This window comes from Macrobrachium nipponense, chromosome 6 (genome assembly GCF_015104395.2).
Source record: "Macrobrachium nipponense isolate FS-2020 chromosome 6, ASM1510439v2, whole genome shotgun sequence".
In the NCBI taxonomy this organism is placed as follows: domain Eukaryota; kingdom Metazoa; phylum Arthropoda; class Malacostraca; order Decapoda; family Palaemonidae; genus Macrobrachium; species Macrobrachium nipponense.
This window is the reverse complement of record NC_061108.1, coordinates 26,828,925-26,852,399: the sequence shown is the minus strand read 5'-3', so window position 1 is coordinate 26,852,399 and position 23,475 is coordinate 26,828,925. Positions and strand designations below refer to the sequence as shown.

At 41.5% G+C, this 23,475-nt stretch overlaps 1 protein-coding gene across 1 annotated transcript in view; it reads right to left on the bottom strand.

Annotated features, from left to right (window-relative positions):
* Positions 1-9,183: 9,183 nt before the first annotated feature.
* The window catches only part of LOC135216812 (meiotic recombination protein DMC1/LIM15 homolog), a 284,123-nt gene continuing 269,831 nt past the window's right edge, over positions 9,184-23,475 (bottom strand). Inside the window, exon 4 of the mRNA XM_064252311.1 lies at positions 9,184-10,182. Within this exon, the coding sequence (XP_064108381.1) occupies positions 9,625-10,182 (558 nt within the window). The 3' untranslated portion in view covers positions 9,184-9,624. The remainder of the gene's footprint in view (positions 10,183-23,475) is intronic.

Genomic DNA, 23,475 nt, shown 5'->3' with positions numbered 1-23,475 from the left:
CCCACGGGGGAAGGGGAAGTAAGGCCCGTACCTGAGAGATGGTCAGCCTTTAGAACTTGTCGCAAGGAATGTACAAGTTTAAACGGGACAAGTCTAAGATCACCCTCCTTTGGTCGGTCCCTTTCTTGGGACACTGAATAGACGACTTTGAAATTTTAAGTTCTTGTCCTGGAGACTGCTCCTTCTGGAGAAGGTCCCTGGGGTAATCCATCAACCCTTGGGTTGGATGCTGATAGATAGATACTATGTTTTCCGCCCAGCTTCTGAACTCCCAACGATGTTAAAAGAGATACAGCTTGCCTCCTATTTGAGGAACTTCATTGAGATGATGAGGGTCGGGTTCCTTTCCTGACCATACACCTCTAGCTCGCCCTTGGGCTCCGGTTCCTCCACTCTGACGAAAGGGGGAACTGTGGCTAGCCGACGGCAAAAGGGAGACAAATTGAGGCTGTTGCCGAGGCTGAGTCTTAGAAGATGAAGGTTGGGGAAAACTTGCTGAATTAGTACAGCTTTATAGCACAGGGTGCTGTTGCGGAACTTGGAAAGGTTTGGTACCTTTCTTTGACTTTTCCTAGTCCTAAAACTGAGAAGAAGACTCGTTAATAGCCTTTTGAAAGGAATGCCCCACTGAATCTGATGCTTGATTAAAAATGTGATGCCTCATTCTGAACCTCGTTTACTGCCGAAGCTGGAAGAGATCTGCACCCCAGATTGAGGAAGCCAGAAGCTGTTGGGTTCGTGCCTGATACGTAGCCTCGGATAGAAACATGCTTCTTGCCATTTCTCTAGTAACCGCAAAGCCGTACGAGGCACATTGCATGCTTAAAAGTAACTACTCCGCAATGACCTTATACAGCGGTTCATGAGCATACTCCAGAACCGCCGTCTCCGTCATCACTAGAGAGTTAAGAGACCTTGCAAGACGTGTCCTAGCATCAAATCCGGCTTGGATCAGTGCGTCTGACAGAGGCGCCTCACTAAACAAGTTGATTGCACAGTTTGGCTTAAGCTTGCCTGCCGAGAATGTAGCCAGCAAACTTCCCACAAACTCTCTCTACCTTGGGGGTAGCAATGATGTGGAATCTGTCTCGCTAAGCTGGGGCTCTTCCCGAGTCACTGCCTGAAGGGTAAATCCTGCTACCTTTGATGTAAAAGGTAAGGAGTTCCCGTCAGTTGTTACCTTTAGTAATTTGAGCAGATCCACTTCTAGGCTCCATATCTATACTTGATGAGCCTGATTGCTAGAGAGGATAACAGTCCCCTTGGAGACCTTGTCCTTTCTAATCGAAGCTGCCTCCATAAGCCTAACATAAGCTATAAATGGTGGCCATAACCTTTCGGGAAATAACTCGAAATCCTCGAGTCATATGGTACCAACAACCTTCTACAGTCAACATCCCGCTGACAAACAGAGCGAAGTTCACTACCCTCCAAAAATCACCAGGGTGGAACGGAGGGAACGTGGACCCGTCAGGCTGCTCTGACCTTGCACCAAATTACTAGGAGGGTGCCGGAACTGCCGACTCCTGTCTGAGACCTGCAATCAGGGAGTCCTGTGCACGTAAACGTTTAAAACACCCTTTCAAACCTTGCTGCGACTGAACTGACTAAGCTAGCAAGACTACTGGCCTGATTTTAAAATAAAAATTCGTGTTGAACATGGTCTTTGCCGACTAAATGGGAACCTTCCAGCCCTCCCTACGGTAACCTTATGAAGGTATCCGACTCTAGACGTTGCAGGGATGGGACTTGACAATGGGAAGAGTTCTCTCCTTGAGGCCTTGGATCTCATCCTAGGTTTAATATGTGTATGAACCTCTGGCACCTGCCCAGGCCTTGGCTTTGTGTCTGATTGGCTTTTAAGCAAGGTTTTACCCGAAGGTTTTCTCTTTAATCTAGGAATCTACAGAGAAAAGGAATGCGACCTGGGAGGGGGCAAACCTCCTGTGAAACCCATGAAGGAATTTGGAGTAAAGGGAGAGGAAGAATCAGAGTCACTCGAGGAAAGACCCCGGTGACTAACTAGGCTAGCCTCATTAACACTGTTACCTGTAACCATATCTAGTGTAATGGGCAAATCCTCACTAGTTCAAGTGAGACTTCTTCCAAACCAAGGTCTGGCAATTTTGCCTCTTGCTGTTCCATAACTGAATCTTGAATTTATTTGATAATTGGTGCTGCGACTTTTGGGTCAACGTATCCGGCAGCTTTCCCGGCTGGGGAGGCTGCCATATCTTGAGGTAGCATAAAAAGGCTTAGCTACCCCTACGTTCTGTCCAAAACCTCCAACCCAGACCTTGAGGGTGGAGAGTGCAGCATGCTTGAAACAGACTGCCTCTGTCTGTAATGCAAGGAATGTGTCAATTTCGAGTAAAATCTTTGAACATTATGCTTACATATGTTGATTAATTAATGTAATTTAATTTACAGAAATTTTAATTATTTATTTATTTATATAGTAATTTATTTGATTATTATTTAGTTATTTATTTTATTTTAATTGTTTATTTAGTTATTTATTATTTATTATTATTATTATTATTATTATTGTTTTTAATTTTTATTTTATTTATTTATTTATTTATTTATTTTATTTTTTTTTTTTAACACTAACCCAAGTAGTGTAATATAATTCCATCACAATATGTATAGAACAAGCAGTGCGGTAACTTATCGAACATGTAACCTGTTGTACAAGTCGTAGCAGGCAAAGCCGTTTACGTGATGCCAGACTACGGAACCGGTAAGCAATACTGCGCACGGGGCATGGTTCCGGCAAACATCATGGTTGCACAGATCTGTAGATCGGCAACCAGACACTGAGTGGCCTGTAAGTGCAATGAATATATGAGAACAATTGCACAAAACTTATAGGATTATTTATGATAATAATGTCATATGCCGGAGCATGCCGAACTGAAATAATATATATAATAAAAATAAACTAGATATGATTAATATATAGTATTCATATATTTTACCGTCCCGGGGAACATAATAATTAAAACCACCCGGAGCTGTATGACCCGGAGTGGCGGGGGGTACACGAAGTAACCCGGGACGGCCACATGAACTCGGCAAAGTTCCGTGGCAAAAGAAAGGAAAATAATATATAATAAAAAAATATATATATATATATATATATTATTATATTTACGTCCCGGGGACTATAATAATTAAAACCACCCGAGCTGTATGACCCGGAGTGGGGGGTACACGAAGTAACCCGGGACGGCCACATGAACTCGCAAGTTTCTCCGTGGCAAAAAGAAAAGAAAATAAAAATAAAAGGGAGAAATAAAATAACAAATATAATATCTCCGCCTACGGAAGAGAAACTTCCGTAAACATAGCCCTCAACGACTACCGGAGAGGCCTGAATCTAAATCCGCCTTATGCGGAGAGGGAATGTTTTAGGCGGATGGATGTAAGCTCCGGAAGCTGAAAGAAGCAGAGCGCAACAAATCCGAGGCTGAATACGCAAAGCAATCAACAACTCCGGAGGCGGTCGGCTGAGAAGCGACACCCACCAACCTAAGGTCCTGGAGGACCCTCTACACCCCCCCCTCTGCTGATGGGAACGGCTGTCAGCGACAACCGAGGCGAGAGGAGCACCCAACTACTGGGGGCCCCACGTGAGGAGGAGGGAAGGAGGGCTGATGGGGTGACGATCACGTGATCAGCGTATCCTCGCAAATAAAAGATTACGAGGAAATCGCAGGCATAGCCTATGTAGGCTAACCGACCTAACATCCAAAATATAAATAGACAAAATAAAATCAATTACTTAAAGCTAAAAGAAAATCATGCTTTAACACGGGGGAAATGAAAATAAACTGTCGTAAAATATAAAACCGCAATGAAGGCCACTCGATAACAGTGGGCGAAAAACAAAAGGGGAAAAACTACTTGCTTACTGACAAAACGATAAGAAACGGCAAGCTGACGAAAAGAAAAAAGGGAAAATTCTTGAATGAATAGGACGGTGGATAAACGGCGAAGCACGAAACAAAGAAACGTGCTCGAAAGAAGACCCCCGTGAAAACGTGAAAATAATGAAAATAACAAAACATAAATGGAAATCGGATCGACTAAAAACTGCCACCCAAGAATAAATAAATAAAAATATATACATCATATATATATATATACATATATATATACATATATACATACATACACATACATACATGTACTGAAATATCACATGTTACAAGCAGAGAGGAAGACTACTCGAAGTCGGTACAATTCAAGCGTAAATCGGTACAATTCAAGGGTAAGCCGTAAAGGCGACTTGCCGCCCGCCCCCTATTTAAAAGTGACGCCTAATAAAATCCTAAATAAAGGCAAAACGATAGGCAAATTCACTCCCTAAATATTGAAAAAGGGCGGAACCAGTACTTAACTTGGGTGAAGAGGTAGATGACGATCCGTAACCAGAATAAAAATAAAAGAACAAATAGTAATATTCGAACGTGCGAACACGGAATGGCTATCGAAAAGTATGACGTCACAGCCGCCTTCAACGGGGTAGCTAGGTGTGACCTATGGGTCGGCTCCCCGTATTTAGGGTCTTTTGATGAGGAAAGGCTAATTGGAGGGGTTGCTGTGGTAGTGTTTAACACTCGCCCCAGTTTTATACCGACCACCTTTTATATAGGTGAGCGAGTCAGAGGCTTCTGACATGTCCAATTTAGCAGTTCTCTGGTATTATAGCAATATTTTACTAGAAATAGTGCTAAAGCAGACATATTTCACGGGAGCGACACGGCTGAGCCCAGAAATGCAGTTTTTGACCATATCTGAAGAGTTAAAGTTGACCGAATGTCGAATTTTTTTTATATATATTTTTTTATATGCAATTATTTCGGAAATAAGAAAAGCTACAACTTTCAAATATTTTTTGTTTTATTCTACATGAAATTGCGCACATTTTCATATATAAAACTCTATGAAATGCCTAATATGAAACGGAGCAAATATTCCGAGAATGGGACTTACGCATTTCGAAGATTTGTGGCGGAGAATCGCGCGGCGGAGGAAGGAAAGTTTTTTTTTAAAATTCACCATAAATTTAAATATTGTGCTAGAGACTTCGAATTTGTTTCACGATGAAGATAAATGACTGAATATTACTAGACTGTAAGAGTTTTATCTTACAATTGCGATTTTCGACCATTTCGGTAGAGTCAAATTTGACCGAACGTGGTTTTTTTTCTATTTATCGTGATTTATATGCAAATATTTCAAAAATGAGAAAAGCTACAACCTTCAACTATTTTTTGTTGTATTATACATAAAATTGCGCACATTTTCATATATAAAACGTTATGTAACGGCTAATTTAAAATGGTGCAAACATTACCACAATCGCACGTATGATTTTTTCGGAAGTTACCGCGCGGACGTAAAGAAAATTTTATTTTTTTCATAAATTCACCATAAATCGAAATATTGTGCTAGAGACTTCCAATTTGTTGCAAAATGAAGGTAAATGCTTGAATATTACTAGAATATAAGCGTTTTAGCTTACAATTGCGTTTTTCGACCATTTCGGTAGAGTCAAAATTGACCGAAGGTTGAAAATTTGTCACTTATCATTTTTTATATGAAAATATTTCAAAATTGATAAAAGCTACAACCATGGGTTGTTTTTAGTTGTATTGTGCATGAAATTGCGCACATTTTCACTTATAAAACTTTATGTAACGGCTAATTTAAAATGGTGCAAACATTACCACAATCGCATGTATGATTATTTTCGGAAGAGTTACCGCGCGGACGTAAGGAAAAAGTTTTTTCATAAATTCACCATAAATCGAAATATTGTGCTAGAGACTTCCAATTAGTTGCAAAATTAAGTTAAATGATTGAGTATTACTAATATATAAGCGTTTTAGCTTACAATTGCGTTTTTCGACCATTTCGGTAGAGTCAAAGTTGACCGAAAGTTGAAATTTTGGCACTTATTGTTATTTATATGAAAATATCTCAAAACTGATAAAAGCTACAATCATGAGTATTTTTTTGTTGTATTCTACATAAAAATGCGCACATTTTCATATATAATAGTCCATGTAACGGCTAATTTAAAATGGTAAAAAAATTATGTCAAAGTGACGAAATAATTTCAGAGATGTGTCACAGATACTTTTTAGTGCGGCAATGAAAGAAATTCGCGCTTGCGCGCCTGCGTAACGATTGTAAACAAACAACACCTTGATCCGTGAACTCCCAGCATCCCCCAAGGCGTGTGATCAAGAGTTTTCGGCTGGTAGGCCTAAAAGTATTTTTCCGCGAATTTTTAAAAAAACTTTTGTATGTCGACGTAAAATACATCCAGTCGGCACCCGAGAGACAAAAAATGTCGACGTAAAATACGTCCAGTCAGCGTTTAAGGGTTAAGGGGTCGGTTAACTGATACGCCTTCTCCACAGCCTTCTATCAGACATTATCTTCCACCAAACCTCTTCTCCACATCTTTCTTCACTTTTATCTCGCCATCTAATTCTCTCTCTCAATTCTTCCTCTTATCACGTTCCACCCAAGCCCTCTTCACTCATTGCTCAACACATGCCCATACCACCTCAGTTGTACCTCTCTTATCACCTCTAATCTTTACTAAGCCAGCCCTTCTCATTTTGTCATTTTCCAATCTCAAGCAGCAATATTCCCATAATCCACCTCAGCATTCTCATCTCTGTTCTCTAAAGCTTTACTTCCTCTTTCCTTCTTAGAGCCCATGTTTCATATCCATACATTAACACTGGTCTTATCACAGTGCTGTAGATCTTGACTTTTAGCTTGATTGACATTTTTTTTATCCCATACTACTCCAGCTACCTCTCTCCACTTCCCCCACCCAGCTTTTATCCTACAACTTCAGTCTCCCATCCTTCCTCTTGGCTTAAAGTAAACTTTAAATAGTTAAACTTTTCCACCTGTTTTATAATCAAGCCTCTTCTTGCCTAATCACCTCGCGTAACCAAAATGAAATAGTATTCTTGGATACTTCTTTCTTTGCTCAGCCTGTGCTAACAAAAAGTCTATGACACCTAGGTCTTAGGGGGCAAGTCCTTTTTAGATAACTCAGTACCCTAACAGGACAAAGCAATAACTCTTGAGGACTGTTGTTAACAAATTCCTTCAGAGAAGGAATGGAAAAAGCAAATCTGTCATTGTGAACTGAGGGATTTTGAGGTTTAGCCATGAATTCTGGGACAACCCCTAGTTTATTTTACATCATAATCTTGACCATGAAGCTCTCCAACAATTTTCTGAGGAAGCCAAAGCCAGAAGGAAAACTGACAAAGATCTCCTGAGGTACCCAGACATCTGCTAAGAGAAGAGATAGAAGATCCAGTAACTACTTTGCCTGGGGCCAAAAAGAAGCTACTAGGGTCATCCTGAGATTCTTGAGATTCTTGGAACCCATCACTCTTCAGAACATGACGGATCAGGCAGAACGGAGGGAAGGCATACACTTCTTGGTTGTCCCAAGGATGCTGAAGGGCATCCTCTGCCACAGCGAACACGTTTGGGATCACAGAATAGTTGACTTCTAGCTTTCTGTTGAACCTTGTAGTGAATAAGTCTAACATGGGTCTTCCCTATAGTAGATGGAATAGCCTGTCCGCTATGTCCTGATGCAGAGATCACTCTAAACCCAGAACTTGACTCCAACAACTTAACAACCACATTCCTCTTACTCAGAATGTACCTGGCTGTGACCTCCACCAAGTTGTTGATCGGCCACTGGTGCACTTTGACTGCAAGGAGTGAAATTGGTGTGACACCAGCCCCTGTTCGTTCGCATATGCTACCACTGTAGTGTTGTCCAACATCAGAACAATAGTGACCTGCTACCCTCTCCCAAAACTCCTGAAAACACAGGATGACTGCTTTCAACTCCAACACTATGTGGAGTTGCTTGTCCTGAGAGCTCCATGACCCCGAAGTCTGGCAAGTTCATGTACGTACATCGTAGTCAACTGATTAGAATACAATTTGTGAATGTAATACCACAGATAATCATAGTGCTGAAGTTCTGTATGTCTGTATACAATAAAACCCTGTGTAAACTGCCACCAGAGAGGGTGTGACAGCTACATGAACTTCAGATAGTTTAAGCTAATAAAAAGCTGCTCAAGAGAGCAGTAGAAGCCACTACGTATTGTGTATAAGGTCAGCCCAGTCTGGGTGCTATATAACTGCTTACAGACAGATCCTTCTAGCACTAAAGTACATATACTGCAAAAGGTGGGCTGTCACACACAACCACCAACCCCACACCCATTCATTCTGTTGACTGTATAGACACTTAAGGCAGTGATGGTGTTGACTCTACTGCACTTGCTTGGGGATTAATGAAACTGTGGTTCACCAATCCTTAGACTCCTCAGCTTCTGTAGTGGTTGACAGCATTCTTCAGTTGAACAGGTGCTTGAACACTGTAACACAATCTCCCAAGCTGGTGTACCCGAAAAAGTGATGTCTTAAACCTACTCATCAATGGCATGCACGATCCATCAATTGAACTTTCACCTAGTGGAAAGTTCAGTCAAGTGGTCTTAACCAGATAACCTTCAGAGAAGCAAAGCAGGACGAGTTATCTGTACAGCTTATTAGTTCAAAGACATACACGCAGTATTGTATAGCCTAATCACCTCTGGTATGCACATGATCTGAGGACCGAGCACTCACCAAGATTTGTACATTGTTAACAGCGCCTCCAAGGAGACATGGGGAAGTGCTTTAAGGAGATCTGCCCTGAAGAATGCTCTGTACCGCACACACACCAAGCAAGAAGGTAACAATTCCCCCTTTACACCCATGAGGGGGGAAGAGATGTGGAAGCTTACTACGTTGTCTTTAAGAATGCACAATGCAACTATCTTGCACTCCCAAGTATACTCACTAGCACTTGCTAAGCAAGCAGGACAAGCACACCACTATGGTGATCCCTCAAAATTATGCAAGTCTTGTCTAAATAGGTGGGCATAAGGCAGCCCATGTCTGCCCTGCCAGGTTACCAAGAACCTCCATCAGAAATGGAGATGGCTCGCATGAAATCTGAAGAACTAGCAAGGGCCCTTAGACTTTCCTTTCTACTCCTCTACAACTGGCATTTAGCCTTAAATCTGAAAACATCAGAATAAATGTCTTGGGTAATCAAAAATTCAGTGTATTTTCCCCTTTTATATTGACAAAGATAAAATTGAAAATTTCATTAGTCTTGTCTTTCATCTTCCTTACCTTTACAACAAACATAAATTAAGCACCTTGTATCATAAAAGAATTTAAGTTTCCCCATTTATGAATTTTAAGTGAATTTTGCCTTTAAAGAAAACTGCAGTCAAATGAAACTAGAGAAATGTGCCCTCGTATCACAACACCTTTAAAGTTGTCAAAATACTTAACTGCTCAATAGCTTCATATTAAAAATTTTAAGACCAAATTTGGTTGAAATTCTAAATACATGCTAATTAATGGTAAATCATCCATCCAAAGGCAGGAAATCCCTTATATAAATACAATAATTATGTACATTAACCTGATGAGTAAGACTATATGCAATTCGCAATTTTAGAATGCTATAATAATTCATGTCTCTTAGTGATTAAGTTACTCTTTAGCATCAGCAATACCACCTGCAGTTATAGCAAATGTAGCTTCATTTTCTGGCAGTTCTGGACTGTCATATATTTTTGCAATTCTTGTTTCTCCTCGTCCTTTTCGTAGAGCCACACGAGTAGTGGAAGCATGGGCTAATATGTGTCCACCAATGGGTTTCTTTGGGTCAGCCTGAAAAGACATTGTTGCACCAGGATCTGCTGTCATTTGGTTTGTAATAAATACAGAAACATTGTATTCCTCACTTATTTTCTGGAGTCTTGACAAATACTGTGCTAGCTTTTGTTGCCTATCTGCTAATTCTCCTCGACCACTAAAATCCACACGAAACAATGCCATAATGGAATCTACTACCAGCAGCTTGAATATGCCAGGTTCTTCATGAAACTGTGCAGCTACATGATCAAGAATTTCAAACTGGTGCTCAGAAGTGAAGGCACGAGTATACAAAACATTATCTAACACTGCATCTTGATCCAGATTAAAGCGGTCTGCAATACTCCGTAGACGTTCTGGTCTAAAAGTGTTCTCTGTATCAATGAAGATGACCTGAAGCATAATTCATAAAAAACTTGGTTACATATTAGCAAAATAACAGTATACACACCAATATACCGACAAAAGTATGCATTATTAAAAATTAGCACTGAAAAAAAAAAAAATGAAAATCTAAGAAAATAATTTAAATGTATGTACTGGTAATTCTATGACAAATACTCATAATTACACAACATTCATGTTCTTTTTATGCCCAGACAGTTCAATTTTATTTTAACAAAAAAGAGAAAAAAAATGTCCTATGCATTTATCTATGGATCCCTATTCCTCAGCAATTTACTGGCACTTTTTCTGCTTAGTCTGCAAGGCTATGAGAAACTGCAAAGTATTAGAGTTGGGAAAAAATTAAGTTTTATGAAGAAGTTTTTATTAATAAAACAATTTGTTTTTCAAGCTCCTGAATATGATATTTTTATCATAAAATTGGATTTTGTATATATGTACTTGCCCAGTAATCGCATAGCTAAGAGTTTCTACTCGACGGCAGCATAAGTTCAAATTTCTTGGGTAGCATTGTGATGGCTGTATAGGTCTACAGTGCCGTCCCCCTACGGCAGTACTAGGAACAACTTACCTAATCACGTCATTCTGTTTTAGGCATAACGTCCTTAAGAGGGGAGGTGGGTGGGCTTTGATCAAATAATTACTGGGTAAGTATATACAAAATCTAATTTTATTATAAAAGTATCATTTTTGTATATGTGACTTACCCAGTACATAATTATATAGCTGATTCCACACTGAATGGAGGTGGGATCATGGTCATATTCTACTCCAAAGCATTAAATCATGTAATGAATTTGAAATAGAAAAGTTGCTAGCATTGAAAAAACAATGCTTGTCATTCCTATGAGTTAAGAGAGCTATGCAGATGAATAGCTACTGCCTCTGGTCGGCTCTCATCTTAATTTATAATGGCGTGGCGGTAGAGCCAAGGGTCCCTTTCTACTTAGGGGGAAACTCTGCAGCGAGGAGGACGGTCCTAGGGCTAGCAAAGTATGATAGGTGCCTCCCCTGCCCTGGGCACAGCACCTTAATAAAACAACCAGAAAACACTGACACCTACACTGAAATAAAGTCAAGACCCATCCACTAAGAGTGGTGGGTTCTCCAGTTCACACGATACTGAAAAAATTCTATACCTTTTAAACCTACTTAAAACATAAAAGCGAAGATCGTTCACACCTCCGGATGTTCGATGGCAGAAAGGGCGTAAAGAGCAAACAACACCTAAAAACTAGGGAGGTAGAGGTAGTTCTTACATCCTTGGCTTCGCTACAAAGTATGCCAAAAAACACCCCACAACAATGTTTTAAACATAAAGGCCATAAAAACTAGAAGACAACACGTTTATACAAAGAGAGAGGTTCTGGAAGGGTCTTCTCTTCACACTGGAAGCAGAGCTATAAGGCTAAGTCTTCCAATACCACTCCAATTCAGGGTGATCAATTAGTAATTGAACACTTTAAGAATTAGAAAATGAATATGAAGACGAAAACTGCTGTGTTTGTCTGAGAAATCATTCTGAATTATCACAGTGGGCTATGGGTCAATTGCGTGTCGTACTGTGGGGTAAACAGAAAGATGGTAATGAACCTAAAGAGACAAATCTCTCTGTCTGATGATTTTCGCAATGGCAAGTGTGGAGTTCAAAATAAGAACCATAAGCGAGAATCTAAAGCCAACCAGAGACTTAGGTCTGTGATGGCCGACCAGAGATCCGAATTAGCAGTTAACCCTCGACAGCAGAGAAACAATACTAATTCGCAGTCAGTCAAGCACAGAAACATGAACGAGGATGAATCATGTATATAGACATGGGATGAATTACATACATGTATGTACGTGGGATGGATCACACACCTGTATGTGCAATGAATCACGTACACGGACATGCGATGAATCAAGTACATGGTTGTGCCATGAACCACATACATGGATGAGCGATGATACACACAAATGGTTGTGATGTAGAATGATCTACAAGAGAATGTCAGGGAGAAGACCACCCTACCTAGAAGTCTCTTGACCCTTTACTCTGAAAGAAGCACAAAGAAAATAAGACTGATCACATACATGGATGTGCGCTAAATCACGCACACAGTAGTGATATGTAGAACAATCCAAGTGAGAACATCAAGGAGAAGATCACTCTTTGTCTAGAAGTCTCTCAACCTGACTCTGGAAGACGAACAGCGAGAGTAGGACCTCCATCACATACAAGGATGTGCAAAGAAACATGTACATGGCTGTGATATGTAGAATTATCCAAGCGAGAACGTCAGGGAGATCACTCTTTGCCTAAAAGTCTCTCAACCCAACTCTGGAAAACGAACAGTGAGAGTAGGACCTCCATCACGTACATGGATGAGCGATGAAACACGTACACAGCAAGAAGCACATCGTTGACAGTACTGACTGGGTTCCAAACTCACTCTCTTCACAACACCAATGAGCAAACCAAACTTTGTAAAATGGGATCTCTATCAGAGGGAAGCAAATCAGAGGGGCTCCCAAGTTCTGAGTGGAATACTGCCGCTGCCAGACATCCAGGCGAGAAGCAGGGCTGACCGCTGAAGAGCCTGTAAAGAAACAAATAACATGCTTTCTCCCTCATGAAAGAAGATATCTTCTATCCTGTGAGAGTAAAAAGAATCATATTTACCTGTAATGATAAAGGGACGGGAGTGAGCCATACAACTCGTACCCCTCCCCCACCAAAATGACCGGAAAGAGATGAGACAGTAATCATGACTAGTCCAGCAAGCAGATGGAAAGAATGGAATCGTACGCCATAAAATTTGTTTTGAAGAAGTGTAGAAATACTATGCTAGACAGCTGAATCCTAGCATAAAATCCTTGTCTGTAACCTGAAGCCTTAATGTCTCGAACATCCCAAAACACTCAAATTCTTAGACTAAAACACTACCACATTCCCAGAAAATGTGTCACTAGATAAAATCAAAGACATAAAACATCAATGTCATAATAAAAATGATTAAAAATATCTTCATATAACAAATGTAAAATGTTAAAGAACAAAACATAGCTGGGCCCTCTCTCTCTGAAGGGGCAATATCCCCTTGGGAGACGGACCAGCATTCCACATAACACAGCCAATGACAGCAAAGGAAAAGGCGTGAGGCACATCTACTGCAATTTGGATCGGTCCCAAAGGAACATGAACACAGGAATCCTGGAAGGCTGTCTAAAAACGTTAACAGCCACAGGTCTTCTGGGTTGGATAAATATGAAACAAACCACGGGCTTGGGTAAAAAAAAAAAAAAAAAAAAAAAAAAACTGGCTTGGGGGGAGGAGAGCAAAGCAAAAGTCATCTTTCCAAGGCGGTTAAAGAAAGACTGGCGCATCACAAGGTCCCAAGCCCAGTCGGCAACCAGCTTCCACCTCGTATACGCACGAGTTGCCAGATGCCACATATTACTTGCTTTATAATGTTTGACTGTTTTTAACCAGTTTCCAGCTGGCACTATTAAGATTATCCTATTGTTAGGACCAAAGGTTTGTTAGCAATGAAAAATGCAAATTGATTAAAAATTTATCATTTTTCTAAAGTCAGCACTTTTGGCTCTTCTCCTAAGACTACTTTTTTAGTTTTCAGTTGCTTCTCAAGGTTGAAGATACTCCAGATTGCACCAAATTTCTCAATGACAGTGGCTTCATCCTCTTGGGCCATAATACCCTGAAGAAGTTTAGAAAATATCCATGATGTGGATCCTATTAAGCTTGTATTCAAACCTGGTCCACTTGTAATGGTCTCCAGTTATGTTCCTAGGAATTGGTGGTGTAAAGGACTGCCTGCTCATGATTACAAGGATTTCTTGGTAAGGGGAACAACTCTTTCATGGTCCTTACCCCTTTTTCTTAGGTGCTGAAAGTGGTGGAGACATCACTAGATCAAGGAGACCTATCTGATCAGTCTTTAATCAGCAATTGCACTAGGCATGTCAAGCCTTGATTTCTATGTGGCCCTGGTCAGGAAGTGGTTCAGTGGTTGAGCCACTGTCCTATCTGATACACTTGCTAAGGTTGTGACTCCTATGCACAACTATGGTTCTAACTTGGTTTCACTGTAGTCACTGTAATGTTTACTACCACTACCACCTGTTGGTGTGCCAATATAAGGGGATGCAGCCTGAAAATTATGAACATAAATGATGAACATTTAAAAATGAAAATTTTTTAATCAACTTGTATTTTTCATAGCTAACAAACCTGAGGTCTTAAAAATAGGATGATCTTCAGGACCTGATGGATCAGGCAGAACAGAGGGAAGGTGCACACTGAGATTGTCCCAAGGATGCTGTAGAGTGTCCTCTGCCAGAGCAAGAGGATCCAGGACCACAGAGAAGTAGACCTCCAGCTTTCTGTTGAAGCGAGTCTGCTACATTCTGATGCAGAGACCACTCCATACCTATGACTTGACTCCAATGTCTTTGCTTGTCAGCCAACACATTCCTTTTGCCTGGAACAAAACAATAAAATACTAGTTTGAAGGCTACCGGAAATCAGCAATAATACATCACCGATATCTGGTCTCTGATCAGCAAATTTAGGAAACAAAGCTGCCATCAACACTGTGTTTACTCAAGCACCAGCAGAAACAGAATGAAGGTGTCTGGTAAGTAGTTCCTGGTATTCCTGTTAGTGGGCGGGACCAGTCACCTGCACTAAACTTTGAAGCATTACTTGCAAATTTTTTTTATGTAAGCTGCTGTGTAAGAGGACACTATAGCTATGTAATTACTTAGTAAATTAGTACTTATATAAAGTGTTTTTGACCACCTTAAAATATCTAATTCAAGCACCCATTACCCCTAGTATTTGAAGTATATCTAAGATCTATACCCAAAACAGGGTATAAATACCCATTCAATGAGATAACCGACTTCACCTAGGGCCTAGGCTCACATTCAAGATCAACAATAGAAGGATCCACGGCCCTGTCAGTCGACCCTATTAGTTTAAATATCATAATTTTTTAAAGTAAATTGTATTTTTCCTAACTATACAAACCTGAGGTCCTTTACATAAGGTGAGGTCCTTTACATAAGGAATTGCTTTCAGCGTAGGCTGGAATTACGGCCGTTAAATTCTTGAACAAGGTGGTTAGGCAGTAACTACCATCTGGTAGGTGGGTAAGCCCACCTGCCCGGATGTAAACACTCCATCTTGCCTTTCAGCCCAGGTTCAGATTAAGGGGTGGCACAAGGTGGGCATAAATGTAAAGGACCTCAGGTTTGTATGGTTAACAAAAACACAATGTAATTTCAAAATTGAGATTTGTTCCTACACGATATACAAACCCTCAGTCCTTTACATAAGGAAGACTCACTGATTGGTTGGAGGAATCTGAATGAGCCTCTAGAACTAACTGGAGTTCTACACACCTGGGCTATTCCTCCTGATCGTAAGAGTGAGGAGTGCCCTGCCTCTGACAACTTGATCGGAGTTGTATAGGAGCTGCATGATCAAGAGTCAGACCTCTGGGCCTTTTCAAAATGAGTGAGGAATCATAACCCATCTGAAAAAGGGCTGTGAAGAATATCTAGAGTCGGAGGCATTAATGCAAAGTTCTGGGAAGGGTTTGCATTATTGCCAGTCTCCTTCCTCCCCTTGCTAGAGGAAGGAGCAGGATTGCTTCTATGATTCTGATAAGAAAAATAGAAAGGAAGCTCGATGTGTAAGCTTATCGCATCACTCGCCTGACCAGCCAGTGTAAGTTTGAGTCCTATCCTCAACCTAAAGGAAGAGGAGTAGAAGGACGAGAATGGGAAGGTGGAGAGACCAGTCACTCTCGCATCCTTCTTACCTTTAGAACCCCACACCATAGGCGAGATGCAACTTGTCCTCTTGAAGTAGTCGGGTAAGCAAACATAACCTGCAAGCATCCACCACCGGTCCAAGAAAAAGAGGTACCAAGGACCTGTGGGCAGACTCGAAGGAAGAAAGATATAAATATGGTCATAATGAAACCTCATCTATCTTCTGGTCCGACATATTCTTCAGTGATGAAATGTACCCTTCCACTGGACGTATCCAACTGCAGAGAAGTCTCTCATGATCTCGTAAGACTCGGAGAAAGACGTGTCACTGGACACTTCTGCACTGGCAGTCTGCAGTGGATACAGGCATTGACACTCTATGAAAGATGTTGATCCTTCATGGGTATAGCAACACGCCAATAGGACAAAGTAATGGCTGATCGATAAATAAAAATGTCCTCAGCGCAGATCATGAAGGACTAAGACTGGTCAGCAGATGCCGACTGACTGCGCTGTCACGCATCCAAGACAGTGTCACATGACACCCGCCTTTTGAAGGGTTATGCTGAGAATAAACATACAAATCATCTATCTTGTTTGCCAATGATGTAGAGAGATGAGATAATGATTCTTGCGAGGCATGTGCACATTAGGCAAGAGTCAACTGCCTTCTAGAGACCGAGGTCCCTGTGATGGCAAGACACAAGTTTCTTCTCAGTAGTTGAATCTCAACCAAGGAGAAACAATACTATATTACTAGTGAATGACTGAGGTGAATGTGGACATTACTAGTGAATGACTGAATGTGGACCTACGTCTTCACAGCTGAATCGAGAGAAGTAAACTCTCACGATTCTTAGTACTGTCGATGACACCAACCAGTGAAGATGGCTTAAATCCCTGTTACAGAGGACTGAAAAGTTAATCGCTATTTCACTGCTGCTTGGCGAGTAAGTGGGAGCTTGCAATGAAAGTAGTCTTCCAGTCATGAAAACACAAGGATTGTACTGCCTGAAGAACCACTTCTTGTGCGTTGGATCAGGGAGGACGTTTCTATTTACTTTGGGAGCAGAGCTGGTCGTGGGGAACAGGCGAAGTCTTCCATTATCCATTGACAATTCGGGGTGAACAAAGAATAACTGAACACCTTACGAATAAGGAAATGTATATTAGAAGACAAACTCAAAACTGTCTGACGAATATCATTCTGCGTCATCACAGCGCCGATGGGGCAGGTGCGATGAAGCAGAAGACTAGGCTAGAGACTTCTGTTATACTGTGGGGTAAACAAAACGACGATAAAGAGTCTAACAAGATGTATCTGTCTGAAAATTCTCGCAATGGCAAATTTAGTGCAGGAGAGACGGGCATACATGTATGGGAGAATTCAAGCCAACCAGAGACCTAAGTCTGTGATTGCCGGGCAGAGATTCGAATTGGTAGTCAATCCTCGACAGAGGTAAAACAATACCAAACCAAAAAGAATCTTGGAGAGCAAGCAGTACTGAGGCAGAGCCATACACTGCTCACCAAACTTATCATCATCCTGAGTTGCCTGGTATAGCATTCCATGAAGGAATGCGTTCGGCTAGAACCACTGAGAGCAAAAAAGATACACTCAAGCATCTGCATCTTAACCGATATGGGAGGGAAGAAAACACTCTTGTTCGGTGAAAATGCAATTGCTGTGGTGTTGTTGGGTAACAATACCACTAGTAATTTCAAAATCAAAACCGGTAACTCATGGGAGGTCCGAAAGGCTGTCCTGGGTTCCAGGTTAATCAAAAGAAGGTACTATTTGTCCCGGTCAAATACCAGAAGAGTTAACTTACAGGTATGCGCCTACTACTCGGACAATACAACTGATAACAGAAGCATGTTGCGAGAGAAATATACTAGTAAATTTGTAGGTTCCTGTAAATCACACTCCAGCCTAATTCTTCTTCATTCGAGGGACAAGAATAAGGACTAGAAGCAGACCTCCTTTATTCTCTAATGAAGAGAGCAAAGGTGAAGTTTCCCAAAAGAAAGACTTCTACCGAAGACGACTAGTTCAAGCTGAATTGGTTGTTCCCAAAACAGTAGCACTGGAGAAGCGTTCAAACCTCTCAGTGCTATCCATCCTGAATGGATTGACTATGTTCAGTAAGATCCCAAGATTGAGCTAAAAACATAGTCTCTTGGGTTCGAATTCTGAGTAGACTCCACAGAATTCCTCTATTTCCTTGTTCATTCCAGTATAAACAGGAAGTAGAGGGGAAAAAAAGTGAGGAGGCTTGACTGTTCTTGCCCACTCTTCCCTGAACTTGTGATGTTCTCACTGTTAAATGAAGCATTCATTCTTACAACTGTTTCGTTCGTGCAAACGCAAGCGAAAGTTGACCGGAGTTAAATACAGTAAAAGCTGGCAAGAACTTGCCAAGTCTTGCTACACATCTATCTTCTCCGTGATTGAATCTCATGAAGAGGACTACACAGAGGATTTCCTCCTATTTCTTTCAGATGCCTTGTCCCAAGGGACAGCGACATCGATCATCGATCTTGGCACCTGAAGAATAGCCATTCCTGGCTTTCACAGGTGGGATTGGTGGCTCGGTCCCTTCTCTCATCCTGCACCACTATCGTAATGGAAAGAAGACACCCTATCACTGACTGTGGATTTATGACCCCCCTTGGGGGTTGTACACTCGGACACACCCGTACACGAGTATACCCGACGCAGCCCCAGTTCCATGAGCAAAGCCCTTAGAACCAGAGACAGGAGAACAAACCTGGGTTCAAACTCCTGGGGCTCCCGAGACGCCATATTTGTGGATAGCATCCCGGTTCCCGCTCCGGAAGGAGCAGGTGAGCCGGAGAGACAGCCAATTACTTCCTCTTCATGGAAAGGGTGCAAACCATCTATCTTCTCCGTGATTGAATCTCATGAAGAGGACTACACAGAGGATTTCCTCCTATTTCTTTCAGATGCCTTGTCCCAAGGGACAGCGACATCGATCATCGATCTTGGCACCTGAAGAATGGCCATTCCTGGCTTTCACAGGTGGGATTGGTGGCTCGGTCCCTTCTCTCATCCTGCACCACTATCGTAATGGAAAGAAGACTACCTATCACTGACTGTGGATTTATGACCCCCCTTGGGGGTTGTACACTCGGACACACCCGTACACAAGTATACCCGACGCAGCCCCAGTTCCATGAGCAAAGCCCTTAGAACCAGAGACAGGAGAACAAACCTGGGTTCAAACTCCTGGGGCTCCCGAGACGCCATATTTGTGGATAGCATCCAGGTTCCCACTCCGGAAGGAGCAGGTGAGCCGGAGAGACAGCCAATTACTTCCTCTTCATGGAAAAGGTGCAAACCCTTAGAAGTCTTGAAGCAAGACTTCTTAAGGGGCAGAGAATACCTTCCTCTTCTTATGATGTGGAAACCTTTGAAGAGGGAGGTTAGGAGGCGTCAGATGACGAAGACAAAAGACAATGATGACCCCTTGAAAACTCGCTGTAACACGGGAAGGGAGGGTGCTATGTCATGGCAAGGAACTGCACCGATCAAGAGCATTAAGTTCGCTCCTTAGATTTGGGTTAGTGTCTCGTCCTCTCTCTGAAACTTGACTAGCTCATCCTTATTCAAAAGGTTAGTGCCTAATTCATCAGCGTAACTATTACTTGATTCCATTACATCGACTATGTTACTCTTGACAGCTACACCTTCTGCTTGGCTATCATTGTCAACACTGATAGTCAGGTCTCTCAGCCACACTCACGCCAAGATCAACCTCGCCACCTCTATCACACTCATTCGAATCCACGAACTCACTCTCGTTCGAATCCATGAACTTACACTCGTTCGAATCCACGAACAAACTATGACCGTAGTCTATGTCTGTATCTAAGCCTGACCTAGTTACTACCATTTCAGGAACTGGAATCTCACTCACAACAGGATTCACATTCTTGGATAAAGCTAAGTCATTACCGACAATAATGTCAACGCCATCAATGGGCAAACTGTCAACAATTGCTAGTTTCACTTCTCCTGACACTACCTGACTTTCCAAGTTTAACTTCAACAAAGGATAAAGGACACAAGTGTTAAGAAATCCACCTAACATGAATTTTTCTTCCATATTGATTTCTGCCCTGTTTGGCCCACTCTCTCTCCTAATTAGTGAGACAGCAGCTCCTGTGTCTCGAAGCAAGACTACTTCTCTCAAATCTACTCCTCTAAGAGAAGACTACTTCTCTCAAATCTACTCCTCCAAGAGAGAAAACTACACCTTCTGACAGAAATTCATCAAAAAATTTCCTAGTTTCTCTCATCACATCATTCCTACTTGATGAGAGGTTAACTAGAGACACTGGTTTCTTAACATCCTTCCTTTCGACTGCACAATTTCTCGCTAAATGCCCTTTCTCATTACATCAGAAACAAGTTAATTCTGAGCCACTAGATGCTAATTTATTCTTACAAACCTTAGACGTATGACCAGGTTTTCCGCATGCATAACAGGAATAGTCACTTTTACTCGCATTGCTATTACTAGAACTGAAACCTTTACTGCTTTGTACTCTACCAGACGAAGGATCATTTCGTTTCTTACTGACACTTAAATTATGAGTCAAATTATATTCGTCTGCTAACCTAGTTGCTCCTGAAAAAGATACTTCTCGCCTATCTTCTATATAAAGCTTAATCTCAGAGGATACATTATCTTTGAAGTTTTCTAACAACACTTAAGTTCTTCAAACCATCAAAATCCTCAACTTCAGCAGAAGTTAACCAATCAAAAGACAGCCTTTCTAACTTCTTACCATATTCTACATACGTAATATTCTCGTCCTTTCTCAAACTTCTAAATTTCTTACGGTACGCCTCGGGTACTAACCTGTACGCGCTAAGAACAGTTTCTTTCATGATATCATAATCATCACATTCCTCCTTAGACATGCAACTATACACAGTAAGCGCCCTACCACTCAAAACTGACTGTAAATATAGTCCATATTTTTTTAGGAGAACCTACTCTTTCCATTAACTTCTCAAAACACATGAAATATTTCGTTACATCGTCCTCATCAAACTTTGGTACTAATTTCAACACTGCACTCATACCTAAACCATCAGCTCCACTTTCGTTCACGCCTGTCTGACTGCTAAGAGTACTTTGCCTTAACCGAGCGATTTCCAACTTGTGCATATGTTCTTTCTCTCTTTCTTCCTGCTCATGCATACGTTTTTTCTCTCTCATACTTTTCTCTTTCTTTCCTCTCAACATACTCACAGAGATCATTCCCCTCCAGACCTAGAAGCTTACCAGACTCAATAAACTCTTTCACAATCTCACTCATTCTGGTTCTTTCTATATTCTCCCTGTTTCAATGTTACGGTGCCGAATATCCTGGCCAAAGGTCGCCAAATTTTACGGACCCCGAGGTTCGCTACAGGTTCCTAATATAATAAACAAAAAGGATTCGACACCAACGGTTGAAACTCGGGATACGAATATAGAAAGAACACAAACAGAACAAAAGTTTATTTACAAGCTTACTAACAAAGATAAATGCAGAATGGTTTCTCCTATTTACATAAAAATAAAATTTTACAGTATGTGAACTGGGGAGACAATACCATAATGAAATACCTGCTGGCCAGTTTTGCAGCTGTCGAAAATCAATGCTCGAAGCGATGGCTTCACAAAGGAGAACTATAACTTCAGACGTCTTCTTGACTCCATACTGCAGAAAGCAATGTCTATACTGGTACTCATAGGGCAGGAACTCCTCAAAACCTCTTGTAGGACGTTTCTTCTCTGAAGGCTTGCTCAATGTCGGAATATCTCTGTCGCTCTCTCCCTCTTACTGTGGACGACTTGACCCGATTCTGATCCCACTCTCTTGTGCATTTTCTTCCTCTCTTATCCTTCGTCTGTTCCTTCTTCTCTTATCTCTCTCTGAGGATCTCTCACTGATGATCTGATTTCTTCTACTTCCTCAGGGCATATATATATATACAGGCAGTCCCCGGGTTACAATAGGGGTTCCGTTCATGAGACGCGTCGTAAGCCAAAAATCGTCGTAAGCCGGAACATCGTCAAAAATCCAAAGAAAACCTTAATGCTTTGGGTGCATTGAAAACTATGTAAACTGCATTCTTATTGCATCTTTAACCAAAATAACCTTCAATTATTGATTATTTTGCATTTTTGGTGTCATATTTCATCTGCCAGATCAGTGTTGTAGGTGTCGTAACCCTGGAAATAATTTCTGATGAATATAAATTGAAAAGCGCCTCAACCTCGGAACATCGTAAGCCAAACCCGTCGTAACCTGGGGACTACCTGTATAGCAATCTGGGGGCGGGGCTGAGAAGGGCAGAGCCTACCAGTGAACGTCGTCTGCGATAGGAACTTTTTTAGAAGGATTAGACGATTACATCATAATACGCGGCATTTCTAGTGACGCGACGGTGCGTGCAGAGTTCCATAACAACACACCTGGAAGATTCTTGGACAATCATGAGAACAGGTGCCTCCAACATGTGCGCGAATGCCTCCTGGCTGCAGACCTTCTTGAAAAAGATGCATTTTCCTTTCCTTTAACTTATTCTTCGCTATAAAGCGATTACCATGACAGAAGTATACTGGCAGATATTTCAGACCTCCTTGAGAGATTACTGAATTGACGAATCACGTCAATTTCCTCCGCATATGAAGCCAGAAACTCCGGGTTTTCCCCCTCCTCTGATTCCAATGCATTCTGCTCAACCGCAGGAGTTAGTTCACTCCTATCCTGACAAACGTTTGGGTTCGTCATGGCCGTCCAACCCTGTGACCGTGGCATCTTTGATCTCTTGACGGTCGTTGTTGGCTCGATCTTGAATAGCCCCTAGGAGAACGTGACTGCCTAAATGCTTTTATGCTCGCGGATCTTGAGCGAAAACCCTTTCTATTCCTCCAAGATGACGGTTCTCATGAAGCTGAAGTAACTTCCTCTCTATTTCCATTAATATTATCAAAGGTCGTTGGGCTATCATTTCCCATGGCCGTTGGGTAAGTTGACCTTGATCTTCTATTGTGGAGGCAAACAGCTCCTTCCATCGGTGTATCCGGAGAGGTTACCATCTCTTTATTCCGTGCGAATGCATGTAAATGACGGCAGTCATTATCGTAACCTTTACCAGCCACTGCCTTCTTCACTTTGTTGCTGACAGGGATGTGATAGTCCTGGCTCGAAGATGAAGAAGAATTTAATCTTCTCTTGGCACGAGGATCAGACATGCAGTCCCTCATCCTCCAATACTTGACTGGTACACGCAGTGACGTCATCAAGTTTTGCAATGACGTCGAACTAGAGGAAGAAGACAAAGATGATGATTCACGTCTTTTCTTTTGGTCTTTCTTATCTATTTCGTCCTCTAAAGCTTGTAACTTCTTCATAACTGCGTGTAATATCGAGTCTGAAAGTGTATTCGTCTCCGGAGGCAACGAGGATGTGAGA